General features: G+C 47.6%; 1 protein-coding gene across 1 annotated transcript in view; it reads right to left on the bottom strand.

Annotated features, from left to right (window-relative positions):
* The window catches only part of PLXNA4 (plexin A4), a 378,640-nt gene that overhangs the window by 156,266 nt on the left and 205,918 nt on the right, over nucleotides 1-16,456 (bottom strand). Inside the window, exon 4 of the mRNA XM_019646084.1 lies at nucleotides 6,662-6,793. Within this exon, the coding sequence (XP_019501629.1) occupies nucleotides 6,662-6,793 (132 nt within the window). The remainder of the gene's footprint in view (nucleotides 1-6,661; nucleotides 6,794-16,456) is intronic.

The following is a 16,456-nucleotide window of genomic DNA, read 5'->3' as shown; positions in this document are numbered from 1 at the left end:
CACACACACCCAGAACAGAAGTAGTTACGAAGAAAAATCCACGGAGCCCTGCAGAGGCCACACGGCTCTGATTGGAGAGGGAGACCTCTGGCTCCAGGTCTGTCAGTCTCCTTGAGGGCGGTGCTAATGGGTGTGAAGGGACACTCAGCCTTAGTATTTTTCTGGGGGAATTCGGAATGGATGGGGATGCCAGGGGACCTGGAGGAGCTGGCACCCAGAGCTGAAATGACCTTCAGCCACCAAACAGATGTTTGTCCCAGCCTCCCTCCCCTTAGTAACAATGCGTTTCCTAAGAATATTAGTAACAATAATGATGATGATGATGACCGTCAACTTGTGAAGAGCCCACTACATGCCAGGCACTTTACATATATTAACTTTAATCCCAGAAGTCCTGAAAGGTTGACATTATCATTTGCATTTCACCCATGAAGGAACTTCAGTACAAGCTGCTTGAGTGACTTGCTTCGGGTGGCAGAGCTGGTACGTACTGAGGGCCAGGATGAAAACCCAAGTTCAAAGCTGGTTTACGACCTCCTGTCTCCATCCTGTACACATCGCTGTCATCCCCATCACTGTCTGAGAGATATTGGCCACTGTCACTTTTCCCTCTTGTGCCGGCTACTCAACTCGACCATATTCAGATGTTAGAGACCTTCTAGTGGTCACTAGAAGCATGGGTGTTAGAAAGGATGGTGGTGGTGGTGATGGGGTGCTTCCCTGCTTACTCCCTTAATGGGGTGGACTGGCTGTGTCTGGGGCCCTGTGTACCCCAAGATGCTCTAGAGGAGATGCTGCAAAGGGGATCTTGTCCCAACTCGCATCAGGCTGGAGCTAAGGAAGAATAAACCAAGGGACCCCCTTCCCAGAGCAGTGAGGGCAGTTCTGAGTCCTGACGGTCACCTCTAGTGCCCCGTTCATCCCTTCCTGCCTGAGTCCTGTGGGTTTCTAAGGCTTGTTTTGGAGGTTGAGGAGTGAGGCACACAACTCTCCTGCTTGAAGACTAGGGAGTGAAGAACGTCTTTTGTCCCATAAAGAGCTCCAAGTTCCTCATTGGAGGGGCTGGATATGACATCACAGTAGGCGCTAAGCTGGATTCTAACTCAGCTCCCCTCCCAACCTGCTGTGTGATTTCAGACAAGCCATTTACTTCTCTGGGCTTTAGTCTGCTCATCAGGCATGGGGGGGGAAAGGCAGCAGGAGACAGCTGGACACCATAAGCCTCTAAGGCTTTTCGAGTTCTAAGTTTTTAGGATACAACGGAGAATCGAGACTACCAGCACCTAAGGACTTCCGGAAGCTGGTGCGGGAAGGCCTTTCCCCTGCCCGGTTCCCACCAGGTCTGCGGTGGTAAAGTGGAAACTGAGAAGGAAGTGAGAAATGGAGTGATCTCTGTCAGGACATGCTAAAAACTTTGGGGTCCAGCTCCAGACAAAGGAGAAGGCTCTATGCCTGAGTGAAATTGGGTGACACACTGCAACAGCTTTTCTCTCTTTTTGAGTGCCTGAGGTGGCTCCGTTCCCTGTCATTCACTCTCAGGCCTGTGCTTCAAGTTGCCTCTCCCAGGAGCTATCAGAAACAGCCCAGCCTGGGTGCCAGGAGCAAATGTCCAAATGGGCTTGTCACAGTGTCAGCTATCCAAACACAAAGTGGAATGTACAGTTCGGTCCCTTGCAGGGGCAGGCAGAATGACAGAAAGACAGGCTGTGTCACCACACACACACCTCGAGAGAGATGTGCCCAGGGACCCAGCACCAACAAAATTGGAACCTTTCTTACCAGAGCCCATCACCTCCGGCTGCAGAAACAATCTCCACAATTGCACCTTACATGAGATGTCAGCAGACCTCCGAGATTGTCAGACTTCACCTCCGAACCCTCAGAACATCCCTGAGAGGCAGGTTGGGGATGGATAGGGACACCAAGGCACACAGAAGCAGTAATGCCCCGTTCATCACACAGGGAACCCAGCAGAGGCACCGCCAGTGAGGAGTCCAAGCCCCCATGGCACGAGCCTGTCTTAGATCACAACAGCACCTTTGCCTTGAACTGAACGTCCCTCTGAAACTCTCACACGGTAAAAATCACAAACACAAAAGCACCCTCTCAGCAATTCCCTCCTACCGCGCAGGCTTAACCATCTCTCAATTCCACGACCCAAAGCAAAGAGCCTGAAAAGAAGCACCTAAAGAACAGGGAAAGCGTAGGTGCCCTCAACAGGCCCCCCGGCTTAGCTTCTCTGGGAAGCCTTCAGAGGCCACGCCATTTAAAACGGCAGCCCTCCCAGATCCCATTGGCCCTGTTCTATTGCCTTGTTCCATAGCACTTACCTACCACCTGCTCATTGGCTAAGTGATTTATCTAGTATGCTGACTGCTTCTTTGCTGCTTCCTCTTGCTACAATTGCAAGCTCCTACAGTCAGGAATATTTATCTGTTTCTTCACTGTTGTTTCCCCAGTGCCTTAGGCTAGTGCTGGGCACATAGTAGGTGCTTAGTGAGTATCTGTTGAGAGAATGATTGAAGTCAGGCCTGGGCAAAATTGCGCCCCCCTCCTTCACTACTGGATTGTGCTGGAAAGAGCCAAGCCAAGCTGCTCCACCCAGCCCTGCGTTCCCAGCAGCAGGTGGACCTACCTCTAGACCCAACCCCTCAGCCCCCGCAGGCATCTGTGCCCTGGATCACAGCTAGGGCTTGAGTGCCACCAGCTCTTGAGGGGGACAGGCTGTGAACGTCACCAAGCACCTGGAAGCAGACCCACTTGTCCACTGGAGCCAGTAAAATAGAGAATGCCATGAAAGATGGCTTTGGCCCAGACACAACTGAAACTGTATCTCAAAAGCAAAAACAGGCATTTGAGGCCCCTGGCTTTCAGGCAGGGGAGAGCTGGTGCGTGGGATGGCAGAGGCTGAAATTCACTGAGAAACCGGCCACTTGCTCTGGGGCCTATCAAAGAAGAGAGCTGCCTTGTGTGTGTGTGTGTGGGGGGGGCGCGGTGGGGGGGGTGTAAAGTGGGGGACAGCTGCCTTTCCCCTGGGAGGGGGTCATTCCAGGGCACCTGGGGACAACCCTGGCTCTGCCAACTAGTTCCTCACTTATCTGCCTTGCTGACATTTCCTCTCACTTCCCTCCCATCGGTTTGGCAGGTTTTTATCGCAGTGGTTTCAGTGTGTATAGACCTTCCCGCGGGAGCACTGGAGTTGTAGTAAATACACACCATATACGTAAACACAGACGTGTGCAAAGCACGAAGGAGGCTGATGGCTGATGGAGACACACAGACAAGGACAGACGGTGGAAGGGGTTGCATGCGTGTGCACACATGCACGCTCACACGCACCACACGCCGTTCTTTGCCTCTATTAGTTACATGATCCTTACCCCTTCTAACCCTATAATCATGTGATTGGCTCCTCTGGCAACAAGCCCCCATCTTTAGGGGCTGTCCAAAAATCACCCCACTCACATAAATTCAGTTGTGGTAGAAAGGGGCTTCTTTGGAACAATATGACACCCATGTCACCTTTAAGGCTCTGGAGAGATTTCAGAAACCGAGGGCAAGAAACCAGATATTATATAACAACAGATCTATACGATTACTACTTAAGGGATGGTTAAAGTAGGCTATTTAAGTTTAACCAGTAAGTTTAAATAAAAACACAAGGCAAAAAGTTATTCAGAACAGGGCAAAAGTCATGGCCATGATAAACAGATGACTCAAGTTTGGGAGATGCTTTCTTGATCTGAAGTGTAGTTTTTTTATTATATAAGTTTGAACTCAGGAATTAAGATAAGCAATAAATAATATGTATCAGTCTCTCTCTTTCCCAATTATGGTTCAATGAAGACACTGGGGATTCATTCATTCATTCATTCACTCATTAACTATTTATCAAGGGCCTATGAGGTGAGATTTAGGCAAAGGAAATACAGGGCTGCCCTCAAGCTGCTGATGGTCTGGTAGGAGAGAAAGATAAAGAAGCCATCATCACAGCCCCGTTTGAGAAGAGCTACCATACAGGTGTCTAACCACAGGTCAGGAATCACTGATTGGAGAATGTGACCAGCAGAGCTAAGTGTTGAAGGACAAGGAGAAAGTAACCAGATGAGAAAGGGAAGTGTCATCCAGGCAGAGCAGATGTCATTGCTGAGCATACACCCTTCACCTGCAGACTCAGCCCTGCAAAGTATTCGACCCATCACGGCTGACACGGACCCACCAGCGATGAAGGCTGGAATTAGCCCAGACTCTCTGGGCTGGTATCTCCCTGGTATATTTACCAAGGCGCTGTTGCCCTGAGCTCTCCCTGGTCTGCTCAGTCAGGAAAGCAGGTGGCGGGTTCTGGATTTGCTTTCCCTGGGGCCTGCCTTGGCCTTGATCTGGATTCCTGAGCTCCATACCTCATAGATCTTCCAGAATCTTGATGCCACCCCCTGCCTGACTTTAAACATGGCCCATGTCCATGTAACACTCCTGTTACAATGTCATACGAGTGAGAGCCTCCATTTATCCTGACCTTACTCTCTGTCAGGCTTGGTTCATGCTTATTGCATGGGTTACGTCATTTGATCCTTGGGACAACACTATTGTATTTTGTTATTATTTCCATGTGACAGTTAAGATTGCTGAGTCTTAAAGTGGCTAAGGAACTTACCTGAGACCACGCTTAGTAAATGGCAGAGCCAAGGTGCACGTTCAGATTTTCTGACACAGAGATCTGTGCACTTAACCACTGTGCTACCCTACCACTCCTCACATAGAATCTGCAAACCCACTGGCTACCAGTGTTGGCCCAACTGTCAGGTCCTTGAGATTGTGATTTGGGTGGCAGGTGACCCTCCACCTCTGTGAGGAACAGCCTTCCAATGGATGAATGCTCTGGTGCTATCCATTCCTGCCTTCTTTTCCTTTCCAATAATCCAGAGCTCCCAGCATGCCTCACCAATGGGTTCTGACTATTGACAGGGAAACTGAGGACAAGAGGCTCTGAACCCCAACTCGGCTATCAGAGGGGGCTTCATACGACTTATATTTTCCATCTTTGGCAGTCATTCAATGTCTTAAGAAGTCCCAGTTCAGGGTCGGCCGAGTGGCTCAGTTGGTTAAGAGCTCCCTCAAGAGTTTGAGCTCTGAACAACAGCGGTTCGAATCCCGGCCCGAGCTGAGTAGCCGCTGAGCTGCCAACAGGTGGCAGGGTGGCTCAGCTAAAAAAAAAAAAAAAAAAAGAAGAAGTGCCAGTTCTGAGATCCTAGCTTTCAGGTCAGGTAAGACATCTTAACATAATCAATGCCTTATGGAAGTCTCGGGTCTTCTCCAAAGGATTGAATCCATCAAGGAAAGTTGCTTCCTCTCAGTGTCTAGGGCCGTGGGGGGAGGTAGGGAGTGGGGACAGCAAGGAATGAAAGCAAAGGAGCAGCCGCATGCCCAGTCCTGACTCCTGGAGTAAAATGCTCCCCTCTTGGCGCCACATCAGGCCATGTCCAAGGCATGGCAGCCTCCACCGGGACACCACAATGGGTCCTAGTATAGCTGGATGGGGAGTCCCACACCAACAGAAGATGTCATCGAGCTCTTGGGAAGGGTGGAGCTGCTGTGAGCTGCCAAGGCATAATGCACAAGCCCTGTGGGTGGCATAATGTGGTATTTATCTCCCTTACTGTGCAGAGAGGGGACAGCAGGAACAATCCAGACTCTGTCAGCAAGGTCCTCTGGGGAGTTCGGGCCTCACTAATGAAGACGAATAAGGGAGGGGGGGAGGGGTCTGCCTTTCATGGATGCTGCCATTGCCACATACATATTCATGGGCTGGAGGGACAGCTCCTGGGAATGACCCTACATGGAGATGACAGGGGCAGACGTGTGGCAGTGCTAATCTACACTTGGGGTGGGGTGCATCACACTAGACAGTGAATGAGGGTGCTTTACTCCAGGCAATACGCTTAAGTAGATGGAATGTCCAGGTGAAATGGATTCCTTAGGCTGCTGTATACGCAGAGTCCTGGCATGAGCTCAAGAGCCCCTGGAGAACTTAGTTCTCAGCTGAGTTCCAGAAGCGAGCCCCGTTTTGCTCCTTCAGCTCAGCATCAGCTGACGGTAATCCCTGTACCGTGTCTGTGCTGCCTGGCTTGGCCTTATGGAACCTGAGGAGGTTCCATGTGAGGCTCAGGACATACGCTATATCACCTCATCTCTCACACACGGTCCCTATTTTCTGAATCTCCTTCCATCTGACTCTTCCATGATGTTCCCTCAACCGGGATTTTTAGGTACCAAATCCTTGCCCGCCATAGACCTTCGGAGTTTAGGAAGGTAACCTTGGGAGAAGCTTATACTTTGTGTAGAAACATTTGGATAAAAAAAAACTTGAGCATCTGTACCATGTATCTTCAAAAGAGAGTCAATGTTGGCCCAGAACCTATACGCACCATCATGTTGAAGTTAGTGGATTTGTTCTAGACGCCCAGATATTTTGATATTTAGAAGTTTTCATTCCCTCTTTCAGCACATTCAGCCTCAGACCCCAAGCAGCATAACCAAAAGGATCCACACTGGGCCATACATCAAATCCCCTCTGTGCAGCTGGCCTCCCGTGGGTTTTTTGCTGCGCTGCAGGCTAGTACTTAGCTGCAAGACAAATGTCTAACAGCCCAGAGAGCCTTACCTCCCTTTCTGACATGATGTAGAGTTGCTCGTGGTCCTTGGAGAAGGCCATATCTCGGAGGACCGGGCCGGGGTCTACCACCTGCACAGTCTCGTATTGGCGGGCATTGCCTCTGGGCCCATCCACCCGGATCTGTGGAGAAGAGGGAGAGGAGAACCGAGTTGAGTTCAGATTCTGCACTGCCCGCAGTTGAGCTGCAGCCCAGGGACCCTCCCAGGAGCCAGGACAGAGGCAGGGAGCTCTGCTGCCGCAATGCCCAGAGGCCAGGCCCAAAGGAGCGGGAGTGACGCAGCCCACCATTGGCCTCACGCTGGGAGTGACAAGGAGAAGGAAAGGGGGGCCTAAACTGGGCTTCATCAAGAACTGGTGTTATTCCCTCCAATTCCCTGTGCCTCAGGTTTAAGTCTTTGTATGTCTGTCTTAGAGAAGAGGCTGATATTGGGGGGTAGTGAATAATTAAAGCTGCCTCAGATTGAGGTCATCCTATAACAAAGGCAATACTATTTGCCACATTTGTTAGCAGAAAACATATGGGAATAAGGATGTGGGCTGATTCTTTGAAACTGGCACCCAACTAGCTCTGCTGTACCTTGGAAAGGAACCAGGCAAGGAGCCAACCCCAGAAGTTTCATGCCGAGTGGGCTCATCGTGGCCACTGAAACCAGTGGCTCATGTCTCAGATTTTGGAGTAGATGTAGGATCCCGAAACTTCCTAGAGGTTCTATTCATGTCCCCAGGGAAGGGGATATGGGCACGCTAGGAAAATATGCTTTGGGCAAGAGTCAGCCTCAATTTTCCGACCACACTTTGCAGAGTAGATCGTCCCTGAGCTGTCCACAAGTCCTTCCTAGAATTGTTTGGACAACGTGGAGACAACTGGGAAAGACTTTTGCCCACACCTCCCTCCATGACTGAGGACAAATCTAGAAAAGATGGCCTCCATTCTAGAAGCAGAATCATCACGAGTTTCAGCTCATGGATTCAACATGATCACTGCCCAGTGCTAATGGTGCCACCCACATCAGTCAGGACCAGAGAGTGCGGACAATGTAAGAAGGATGGGGGGAACAGCGGAGGGAGACAGGGAGAGGCCCTAGGGGATGGCCAAACTTGATTAGATGCCATTTGTATAAGACTCTGTAAGATACCCAGAGTATAATTTCAGAGATTCTAATAACAAAAGAACAAAAATTATATTGCAACTAGTCCCGTTGTATATTCTTATTTTTAATTTTTAATATTTAATTTTTAACCTCTCATGAGATCCTGGAGAATAGAAGAGCTATTCAGAGGAACTAAATTATAGCAGGGGACGCCACATTAGTGACAACCGATCACCTCAATTCACCTGAAAGTCTGCTGCCCCTCGTGTCTGTTGAATTCACTGGACTCTGACACCAAGGTGTTTTATGATTTATGTGTTTGATTTTCAATGTGTCCCAGACTCTGTTTGTTTTCCTTCTAGGCATTATTTTTAAGCCTTTCTAGATGTCAGGCACTGGCAGAAGGGTTTTCACATAATTTCTTATTGATATAATCCTCTCAATCCTATGAGGTTAGTATTCATTTGTCATGACTTGCATGACCCCTCCAGCATCCACTCCACCTCTCTCACCATTTGGGTGGCATTGGACCCGCCCCCCCCCACTTCCTGTGGCGGTCCTTGATAGGCATAAGCAAATCAGCTTCATCTCACTCTCTCATCACAGTGCTTGGGAGGAAGCAGGCTCAAGCCAATCAACATGTGCAGCCAGAGCAAAGCAGAGACTGTGTGTCGTGTTGAGGGGAAGAGAGGCCCTTTCTGCACCCTCAGTAGGGTCAGAGAAACAGAGCTCAAAGAATTGTTGGCAGCCCTGTTGTGCTAAGGAGGGGGGCTGGAACCAGGGGCGATCAGGAGCAGAGATGGAAAAAAATTGTTTTCTGGTGATGTCCTTGAGCCACTGAAACAAAATAACCCCAAAGGCTGACCTACATTAGGACTTCCTAGTTACTCAAGGTATTTCCTTACTGTTAAAGTAATAAAAAGGCTTTGGGCAACCTGAAAAGTCCTAACTGATATACTGAAAATAGATGAGGAAAATGGGAACCCAGCACCTTAAACAACTGGCCTGAGCTACAAAATCTGGGGACAGAACTCTGAAGTCCATGCATTTCCTAGCACCTGTTACATGCGAGACCTGCCGGTTCCTTGCAGGGTTGCATGGTTACTTCCTGGGGGTGGGACCTAAAGCAGGGGCTGAGGTCAGTGTCTGTCTCTGGTCTACTCAATTCCAGTGGCTTTCGCCAGTCATTCCTGATACTAATGTTCAAACACTTGAGCTTGACAAATATTTGTTTCACAAGCAAAGACATACATTGATGAAGTTAAAATTCCTCTTTTCTCATTTCCCATTAAACTCATAAAACAAACAAACAAAAACTCGTACAGCAATTACAGAGAGATATGTTTAGCTCTGAAAATCAAAATGCTTCAAATTCCAACAGCCCTCCTGCTTCCGTACCTACCTGCAAGCCCCCAGACGCCCACCTGGCCAGGTCCTGCCTTCATCAGAATGAAATGGAAGTTCACGTAAAACCAATTGGGATTACCACCCAAGTCTGACTGTACGGTGATGGCCTTGTCCCCAGCCCACTCAGGCTTCATCTGCAGCTGTGAGGCACCTCGGGAGCAGCATCACGAGAGTGACAAGAGTGACCCTGAGCGACCTGGCTGGTGTCCAGTGCCCTCAGGCCTCTGGCAGGAGCAGGCTCTCTGAGGGAATGATGGTGGAACTGTCTCATCCAGGGCCCATGTGGTCTGATCCCCAAGGGAAACTGGATTCAGTGCCTGAGCGATCATTATCATTTGGCTCCAACTCCCCTGCTCTTTCGGGTGAGGTGATGTGTTGGAGGTAGGTGGCATCAGAGGAAAGCAGGGACAGAGGCATGGACCAGGGAGCACCCACAGGGCAAGTTCTCACAGTCATGGCTTTCCCCGTGGAAGTGGGATGGGGTTATGGACCCCCATCCATACCCTGCCTGGGTAGGTAATCAGTAATTGGAGACACAGTTCTCCCTCTTCCCCCCTCCCCCTGCCCCGGCCCTACCCAATCCACTATGTATTTCAGAAAAGAGAAAGGAAAGCATTTATTCATCCATCTGCTGAAAGAATCTCACACAAGACATGGATAAAAGGAATTTGTGGTGGGATTCACTGAGTGATGGACGAAAATGAAATTTAGGTAGGATGGACCAGCTGCCAGCTCCTGGGCCCTTACATACACGACAGCAATGAGAGTTGTTAATGACTCAGTGGTACTATGTGTCAGGTATGATGCTAGGCATTCTACATGCATTTACCTTCTCATTTAAATCTCATAATAATACCTTTGCATGGTGACAGATGGTTACTAGGCTTAGTGTCGTGAATGCATCGTAAGGTATAAAAATGTCCAATCACTCTGCTGTACACCTGAAAGTAATATAATATTGTATACCAACTATACTTTAATAAGAAAATCTCATAACTCTGTGAGGTAAGCATCAATATTGTCCCATTTACAGGAGAGGCACAGAGAGGATTAATCACTTGTTCACGGTCAAATATATGGGTTACAGCATAGCCTTGATCCACACCAGGGTCTGACTCACTCCAGCATCCATGCGTCTATGCATTTACATACTACACTATTGGTTAGATAGACATAAATCCCTTCAAGCGATGAAAGTAGTTGAGTTAAACAAACATCACCCTGGGAATGCGGGAGGAACCATGTCTATTGCATATTAGCTACCGCAATTCTTTTGGGAGAAAATCATGCATGAAAATGCTGCTGCTGTGAATTTTCAAAATTCTGATCTCTTATATTTTTGCTTTATACCTGTCAAAGCATTCTTAAATAACATGGCCTCATAAGATGGTTGTAAAAGTTGTACGATGTTGACTGTCAGCATAGTTTGAACGACGACACTGAGATTGGGGTTGGTCTGCACCTTGTCCCAAAATTCAATGATAAATCAATGACATTCAGGAGAGGAACCCAGGTCTCCTGACTCCTAGCTCAGCACTTCCCTCTTAGCTATTTAAATTTTCCAAAAGACAAGGCTCCACATGAAAAAGGTATTTAAAAATAACGAGTCTCTGCGGGACTTTGGGCAGTTTGGCCATGGAGAGAGAACTGAGTTAGAGACAGAAAAAGACACGTTTCTGTGTGGAGAAGTGGGAACTGGGGGGCTCCCCAAACACTAGTGTTATGACTAGTCTTATTTAATATTTTTATAAGAGGTCTGGAGGAGGGAAAAGAAAACTGTGCAGAATATTCTAAGCTCTTTGGGATAGCAAGAAGGCCAATGATGGAGATGAACTGCAGATAGATGGTACATTCTCTGCAGGGTCGAGTCTGGGGGGACGGGAAGGAGCTGCACATGGGTTAATGGACCTGGGATTGAGAGTCTCAGGGGGCAGAGATCATGCCTGCAGTAGTCAGCACTTCCCCACTGCTGGGCACAGTACCCAAGACATGGTTGGTACTCAGTCAGTAGTTACTGACAAGCATTGGTGAGGATGTGAGGAAAAGGGCGCCCGTGTGCACTGTTGGAGGGGATGTAAATTGGTGCAGCCACTATGGAAAACAGTATGGAGGTGCGTCAAAGAATTAAAAATAGAAATCCCATATGATCCAGCAATCCCACTCCTGGGTATATATTCAAAGGAAATGAAATCAGTATCTCGAAGTGATATCTGCATCCCCATGTTCATTGCAGCATTATTCACAATAGCCAAGATATGGAAACAAACTAAGTGTCTGTCAATGGATGAACGGATAAAGAAAATTAAAATAGAAGGAAATCCTGCCATTTGTAACAGGGATGGACCTGGAGAACGTTGTGCTAAGCGAAATAAGCCAGACACAGAAAGACAAACACTGCATGATCTCACTTATGTGGAATCTAAAATAGTCATAGTCAGAGATGCAGAGAGTAGAAGGGTGGTTGCCAGGGTCTGGGGAGTGCAGGAAATGGGAGGTGTTGGTCAAAGGGTACAAAGTTTCAGTTATAAGATGAAAAAGTTCTGGAGATCTAGTGTATAGCATGGTGACTATAGTTAATAATGCTGAGATGTATATTTGAAATTTGCTAAGAAGGTAGTGTGATTGAAAAAAGGGGTTCCACAGAAAGTAACCTCACAGGATGACCTGATCATAAATTCCTACCCGAGTGGGTCATGGTGGGTAGCGAAACCCCAGGCATATAACTTTTTTAGTAAAATGTTTATCTTTGCCTTAAGCCCTGTCCTTTGTTCTTGTGCTTCCAGGTTAAGCACCTTTGAAATAAGCATAAGCATCCTCAAGAGAAGCACATAATCTTGTTAACTATCCTGTAATCCAATCTCCTTCTTGCTTTCTCCCACCTTCATGTAATCTTCCTTATGTTCCCTTCTTAATTTCAAATGCAGAAAAGAAAATGCAAAATTGTCATTTCCCAAAGCATTTGAGATCTTGCTTCCTGGCAACTGTCATCAGTTTTGGCTCAAATAAACTGATAAAAATTCTTTACAGGTTTGGATATAATTCTTTACAGGTTTGGGCAGTCTTTATATTGATAGTAGACCTGAAGTGTTCTCATCACCACACACACACACACACATACACACACACACACACACACACACATACAGAGAGAAAATGATAATATGTGAAGTGAGGGATATATTAATTGTGGTGATTTAAAAAAATAATATATACATATATCAAACCATCAAGTTGTAGACCTTAAATATATATATATATATATACATATATATATATATATATATATATGTATATATATATAATTTTTATTTGTCAATTATACCTCAAAAATATGAAAAAAACATAAGTAGTTATTAAATAAATGATCATCGCCCTCTGGAAAAAGAACCACATTCTACCAATCAGACAATGAACTCTTAGGTGATCAAGGTATGATCAAGGTAAGAGACAGGATAAAAAAAGGAGAACTTGGCATCACCATTTACTGCCCCATTACTCCTTGACTGCCAAAAAGGCCAAGGAAGCAGACATGGTGGCCAGTGGCTGTGGTTCAGCCACCAATGCAGGGACCCTGAAGCTCAGGAAGTGACTGCTTAAAACAAACAAGATTGATTATCACACATTAGGACAAATCACATTTATTATTTTATACAGTGGAGATGATATTTGTGGATCACCTCAGCAGTGAGCAAGAATGAAAACAGCCATTGCTTCTCTTTGAAGATAGAAAACGTAAAGAAGCCACTACTGTTCACGTGGGTGTTTAGAAGATGTTATTCTCTGAGGCTGTAACCAAGAAGAAACCACATCCTAACGCGATGGGTCCTTAGGTAGACTGACACTCCACACTCACTCATGACCCACGTGCCTGTAAGGAATTCCCTCTGTGTTCTAGGCTCTGCATTAGCTTCTGGCGAAGAAAGGTGATAGCCTGCTCTCCACAAGGCCCGGCTCCTGAAAGGCTCAGGATTCACAGAAATTAGGCCATGTGGGGTGTTCACAGGCCTCTGTGTCTTATACCCAGAAGATGTGGTTCATTTATTGGGGTATCATTAGGAATTATCAGCCCAGCCCCCAGCGAGGCTTGAGGGAGCATGTGTATGCCCTATGACAAAAGGGCTACCAACGTGGCACCCTCAACTGAGAATTTGGTGAGTAAAACACATAGCAGGTAATATTAGATTTATTCCAAAAGCGCCTTAGGAGACAAAAATCTCTTAAGTCACTAGGAAGTATGATCTGAAGTAGCAAAATTAGTGGTACTAACAGATTTTATAAAGACATTCCATACTGGCAGAGGGAGCTAAGAGTAAAACTATATTAAAAATGGGGCCAGAGGGGAAAAATTTCATCCAGCACTGTGCTGAGGGGAAAGAGTGTGAATGTGTTCTCTGTGGTAAGGCATGGTTTTCTCTCAGGCTTCACCTCAGGACAATGGAATGTTCTAGAGACCAGCGCTGGGCCACAGAAACACAACGCCAGCCACAGATGCCGGCCACATGTGCAATATTACATTTTCTAGCTGTGGTCCCATTTAAAAAGGAAACAGGCAAAATTAATTTAATAACCCTAAAGACACTCCTCAATAATTTATCTAATCCAATGTGCCCCAAGTATTAGCACTGTAATATGTACACAGTATTAAAAAGTTGTTTATGAGATATTTTTCTTTCGTTTTCTCATATGACATCTTTGAAACCTTATGTGTCTGTACTTTATACTTATGGCACACCTGTTCAGACCAGCCACATGTCACATGCTTGATAGCCATAGATGTCCAACAGCTACCATGTTGGACAGTGCGGTTCTAGATTGCTGTCATCCCTGTGGGCCGATTCTGCGTTCACCAAGTGACCTTGCTAATAATTTGCAAAGTGACCATCAGTCTAGGGTTGCTTTCAGTGAGATCTTGCCCACTCCACTTTCCTGCCACAACATCCTGTGTCTCCTGGGACCTTTAATTTATAGCATAACTTGTGTGCCCCATCGTCTCCACTTTTTAGGAGCTCACAGGCTGTAAGCTCCAGCCAGTTCCAAGAAAATCATAATGCACAGCTGTGCGGACCTGGTCCTGATCTAGGCTAGCACTTGGCAGGAACCCCCTGTCTCTTTGGGGATAGTCAAAACATTTAACAACTGCTCCTGGGGGAGGACCAGCCAGTCAGAAGACTGGCCGAGGGGGCAGGGAGTCTCAGAGGCTTCCAGCTACCAGGTAGCACTGCTGGAGGTGAGGGGGGGGTGCTAGATGGCGTGGGCACTCGAGGCTGGGGACACAGCTAAGTACCAATCACAGGGAAATGCTTCAATATTTAACAACTGGTGAGTTATTCACAATAGTCAAGACATGGAAACAACCTAAATGTCTGTTGACGGATGAGTGGTTCCAGCTATGGCTGAATAAGTTCTGGAGACCTAATATGCCGCAGTGTGACCTGAGTTAACAACACTGTACTGTACACTTGAAATATGCGAGGAAGGTGTATCTTTTGTGTTCTCTCAGAAAAAGAAAAAAGAAACTGGTAACTGTGTGAGGTGATAGATACGCTAATTAGCTTGATGGTGGCCATTATTTCACAACGTATGCCGTGTAGGTATGCCAACACATCAAGTCATGCACCTTAAACATACATAATTTTAATTTGTCAATTGCACCTCAATAAAGATGAGAAAGACAGCAACTGGTGAGCTCATATTAGGACATAATGGCTGAGCATCAGTCCTGCCCGTGCCAGGCAGAAACCTTCATCAAAGCGTTTAGCATACACGGCACCACCCCCTCCATGTGGCTTACCAGAGACAGGCATGCATGCTTGAGGGCACACACAGGCACCCCCACCCGCCCTCCCCGGCCACTCAGCCTGGGATCTTCCCAGGCGGCACAGCTTCCTTTCCTCCAGCTCATCCACCAGTCAGCACTGCCACCTCTCTCTCTCCCTGGCACGGTAAGTGTCTGCGCTGCCAGACAGACTGCTATTAAAACATCAGCAGAGTGGCCTCCACAAAGGTCAGCCATCAAGGCAGCTCCTGGCAGCTGCTTGTTTGTTTATTGGAACATTATCTGGGCTCGGCTGTTTATTTACATCCATTGAAGGATTGAACAATAAATATCGTCTCCCAGCAGCAGGCAGATGCTTGCGCTAGAGTGTTCTGGCTGCCGTCTTGCTTGGAATCATCTCCCTAATGAGCAAACAATGCTGTTCATCTTTAAAAATGCAGGCCCCTGCTGGGTTCCCCCGCTTCCTTGTTCCCTTCACCTCCTCCCCAAACTTCCTGGTCGGGAGTTCTACACGGGCCAGGTTTCGGGGCTGGGCCCAGGTATGGGAAGGTGAGGATGGGGTCTTATCTGGCAGGCAGGGAAATAGAGCTGCCGGGTAGGAACGTGGAGACTAATGTCCCAGGGCCACTCTGCATTCTCCACATAGACCCTGAAACCTCAAACCGCCTGGTGGCGTTGGGGGCAGGGAGCTCAGGCCTGCTTCACAGAGCCAGGGGTGGCAGGGTTTGGGGATAGGTACATCCCATCTGAGTGGTGCCAGAGCTGGAGTCAGGTCTGTTCCTCCCTCAGGCAAGACTCCAAAGTACTCAGAACCCCAAGGGGGTCCTATGCAGATACGAGCAAATCAGTCAGCTTGCAAAATGGAGATCACATAGCAGCAGACGGGGGAGTCAGGGGAGGCAGGTGAGGTGCCCAAGGAGGGAGGTGGGGGCCCAGGTTCTCCTCTCAGAGCTGTGAGCACACAACTTTGTCTCTCTTTGGTCCTCTGGCTGTCTGTCCTGGCCTTGACCTGTCTCCCACTGAGGCGGATGTAGAGGTGAGGACCCCTGGTGAGAAATGAGGGACTACAAGTTCTTCTCTGACACATGACAGGGCTACAGTGTCTCTGAGGAGGGAACAAGTAATGCACTTTTTGGATCTTACTTGTGCAGTTTATTCAGTTGCCCCCAAAGGGTCTCACTGCCGTAATCCTAGTCTCTAGCACTTAGCATCCTGCCACACAGGCTGAAAGGCAGGTGAAAGGATGAATAAATGCATCATGGAGCACCAGGAGCATAGCAGGTGTTCCTTTGCTGAATGAATGAATGAACGAACGAATGATCTGAGACACTAACTCTGGGCCTGAGTTACCATAGTTGGAATGATTAGATGTACATACACACTCACAGACATAAACACGCACATGCTCTCTCTGCCTCTGTCTCACGCTTGAACTCTAGAATTTTCCCTATAATTCTACGACAAAGTGATGGAGGGCAGGCGATTCAACTCCTGCTGGGATGAGGAGAA

The sequence above is a fragment of the Hipposideros armiger genome, unplaced genomic scaffold (genome assembly GCF_001890085.2).
Source record: "Hipposideros armiger isolate ML-2016 unplaced genomic scaffold, ASM189008v1 scaffold_97, whole genome shotgun sequence".
Lineage (NCBI taxonomy): Eukaryota > Metazoa > Chordata > Mammalia > Chiroptera > Hipposideridae > Hipposideros > Hipposideros armiger.
This window is presented reverse-complemented; position numbering and strand designations above follow the sequence as displayed.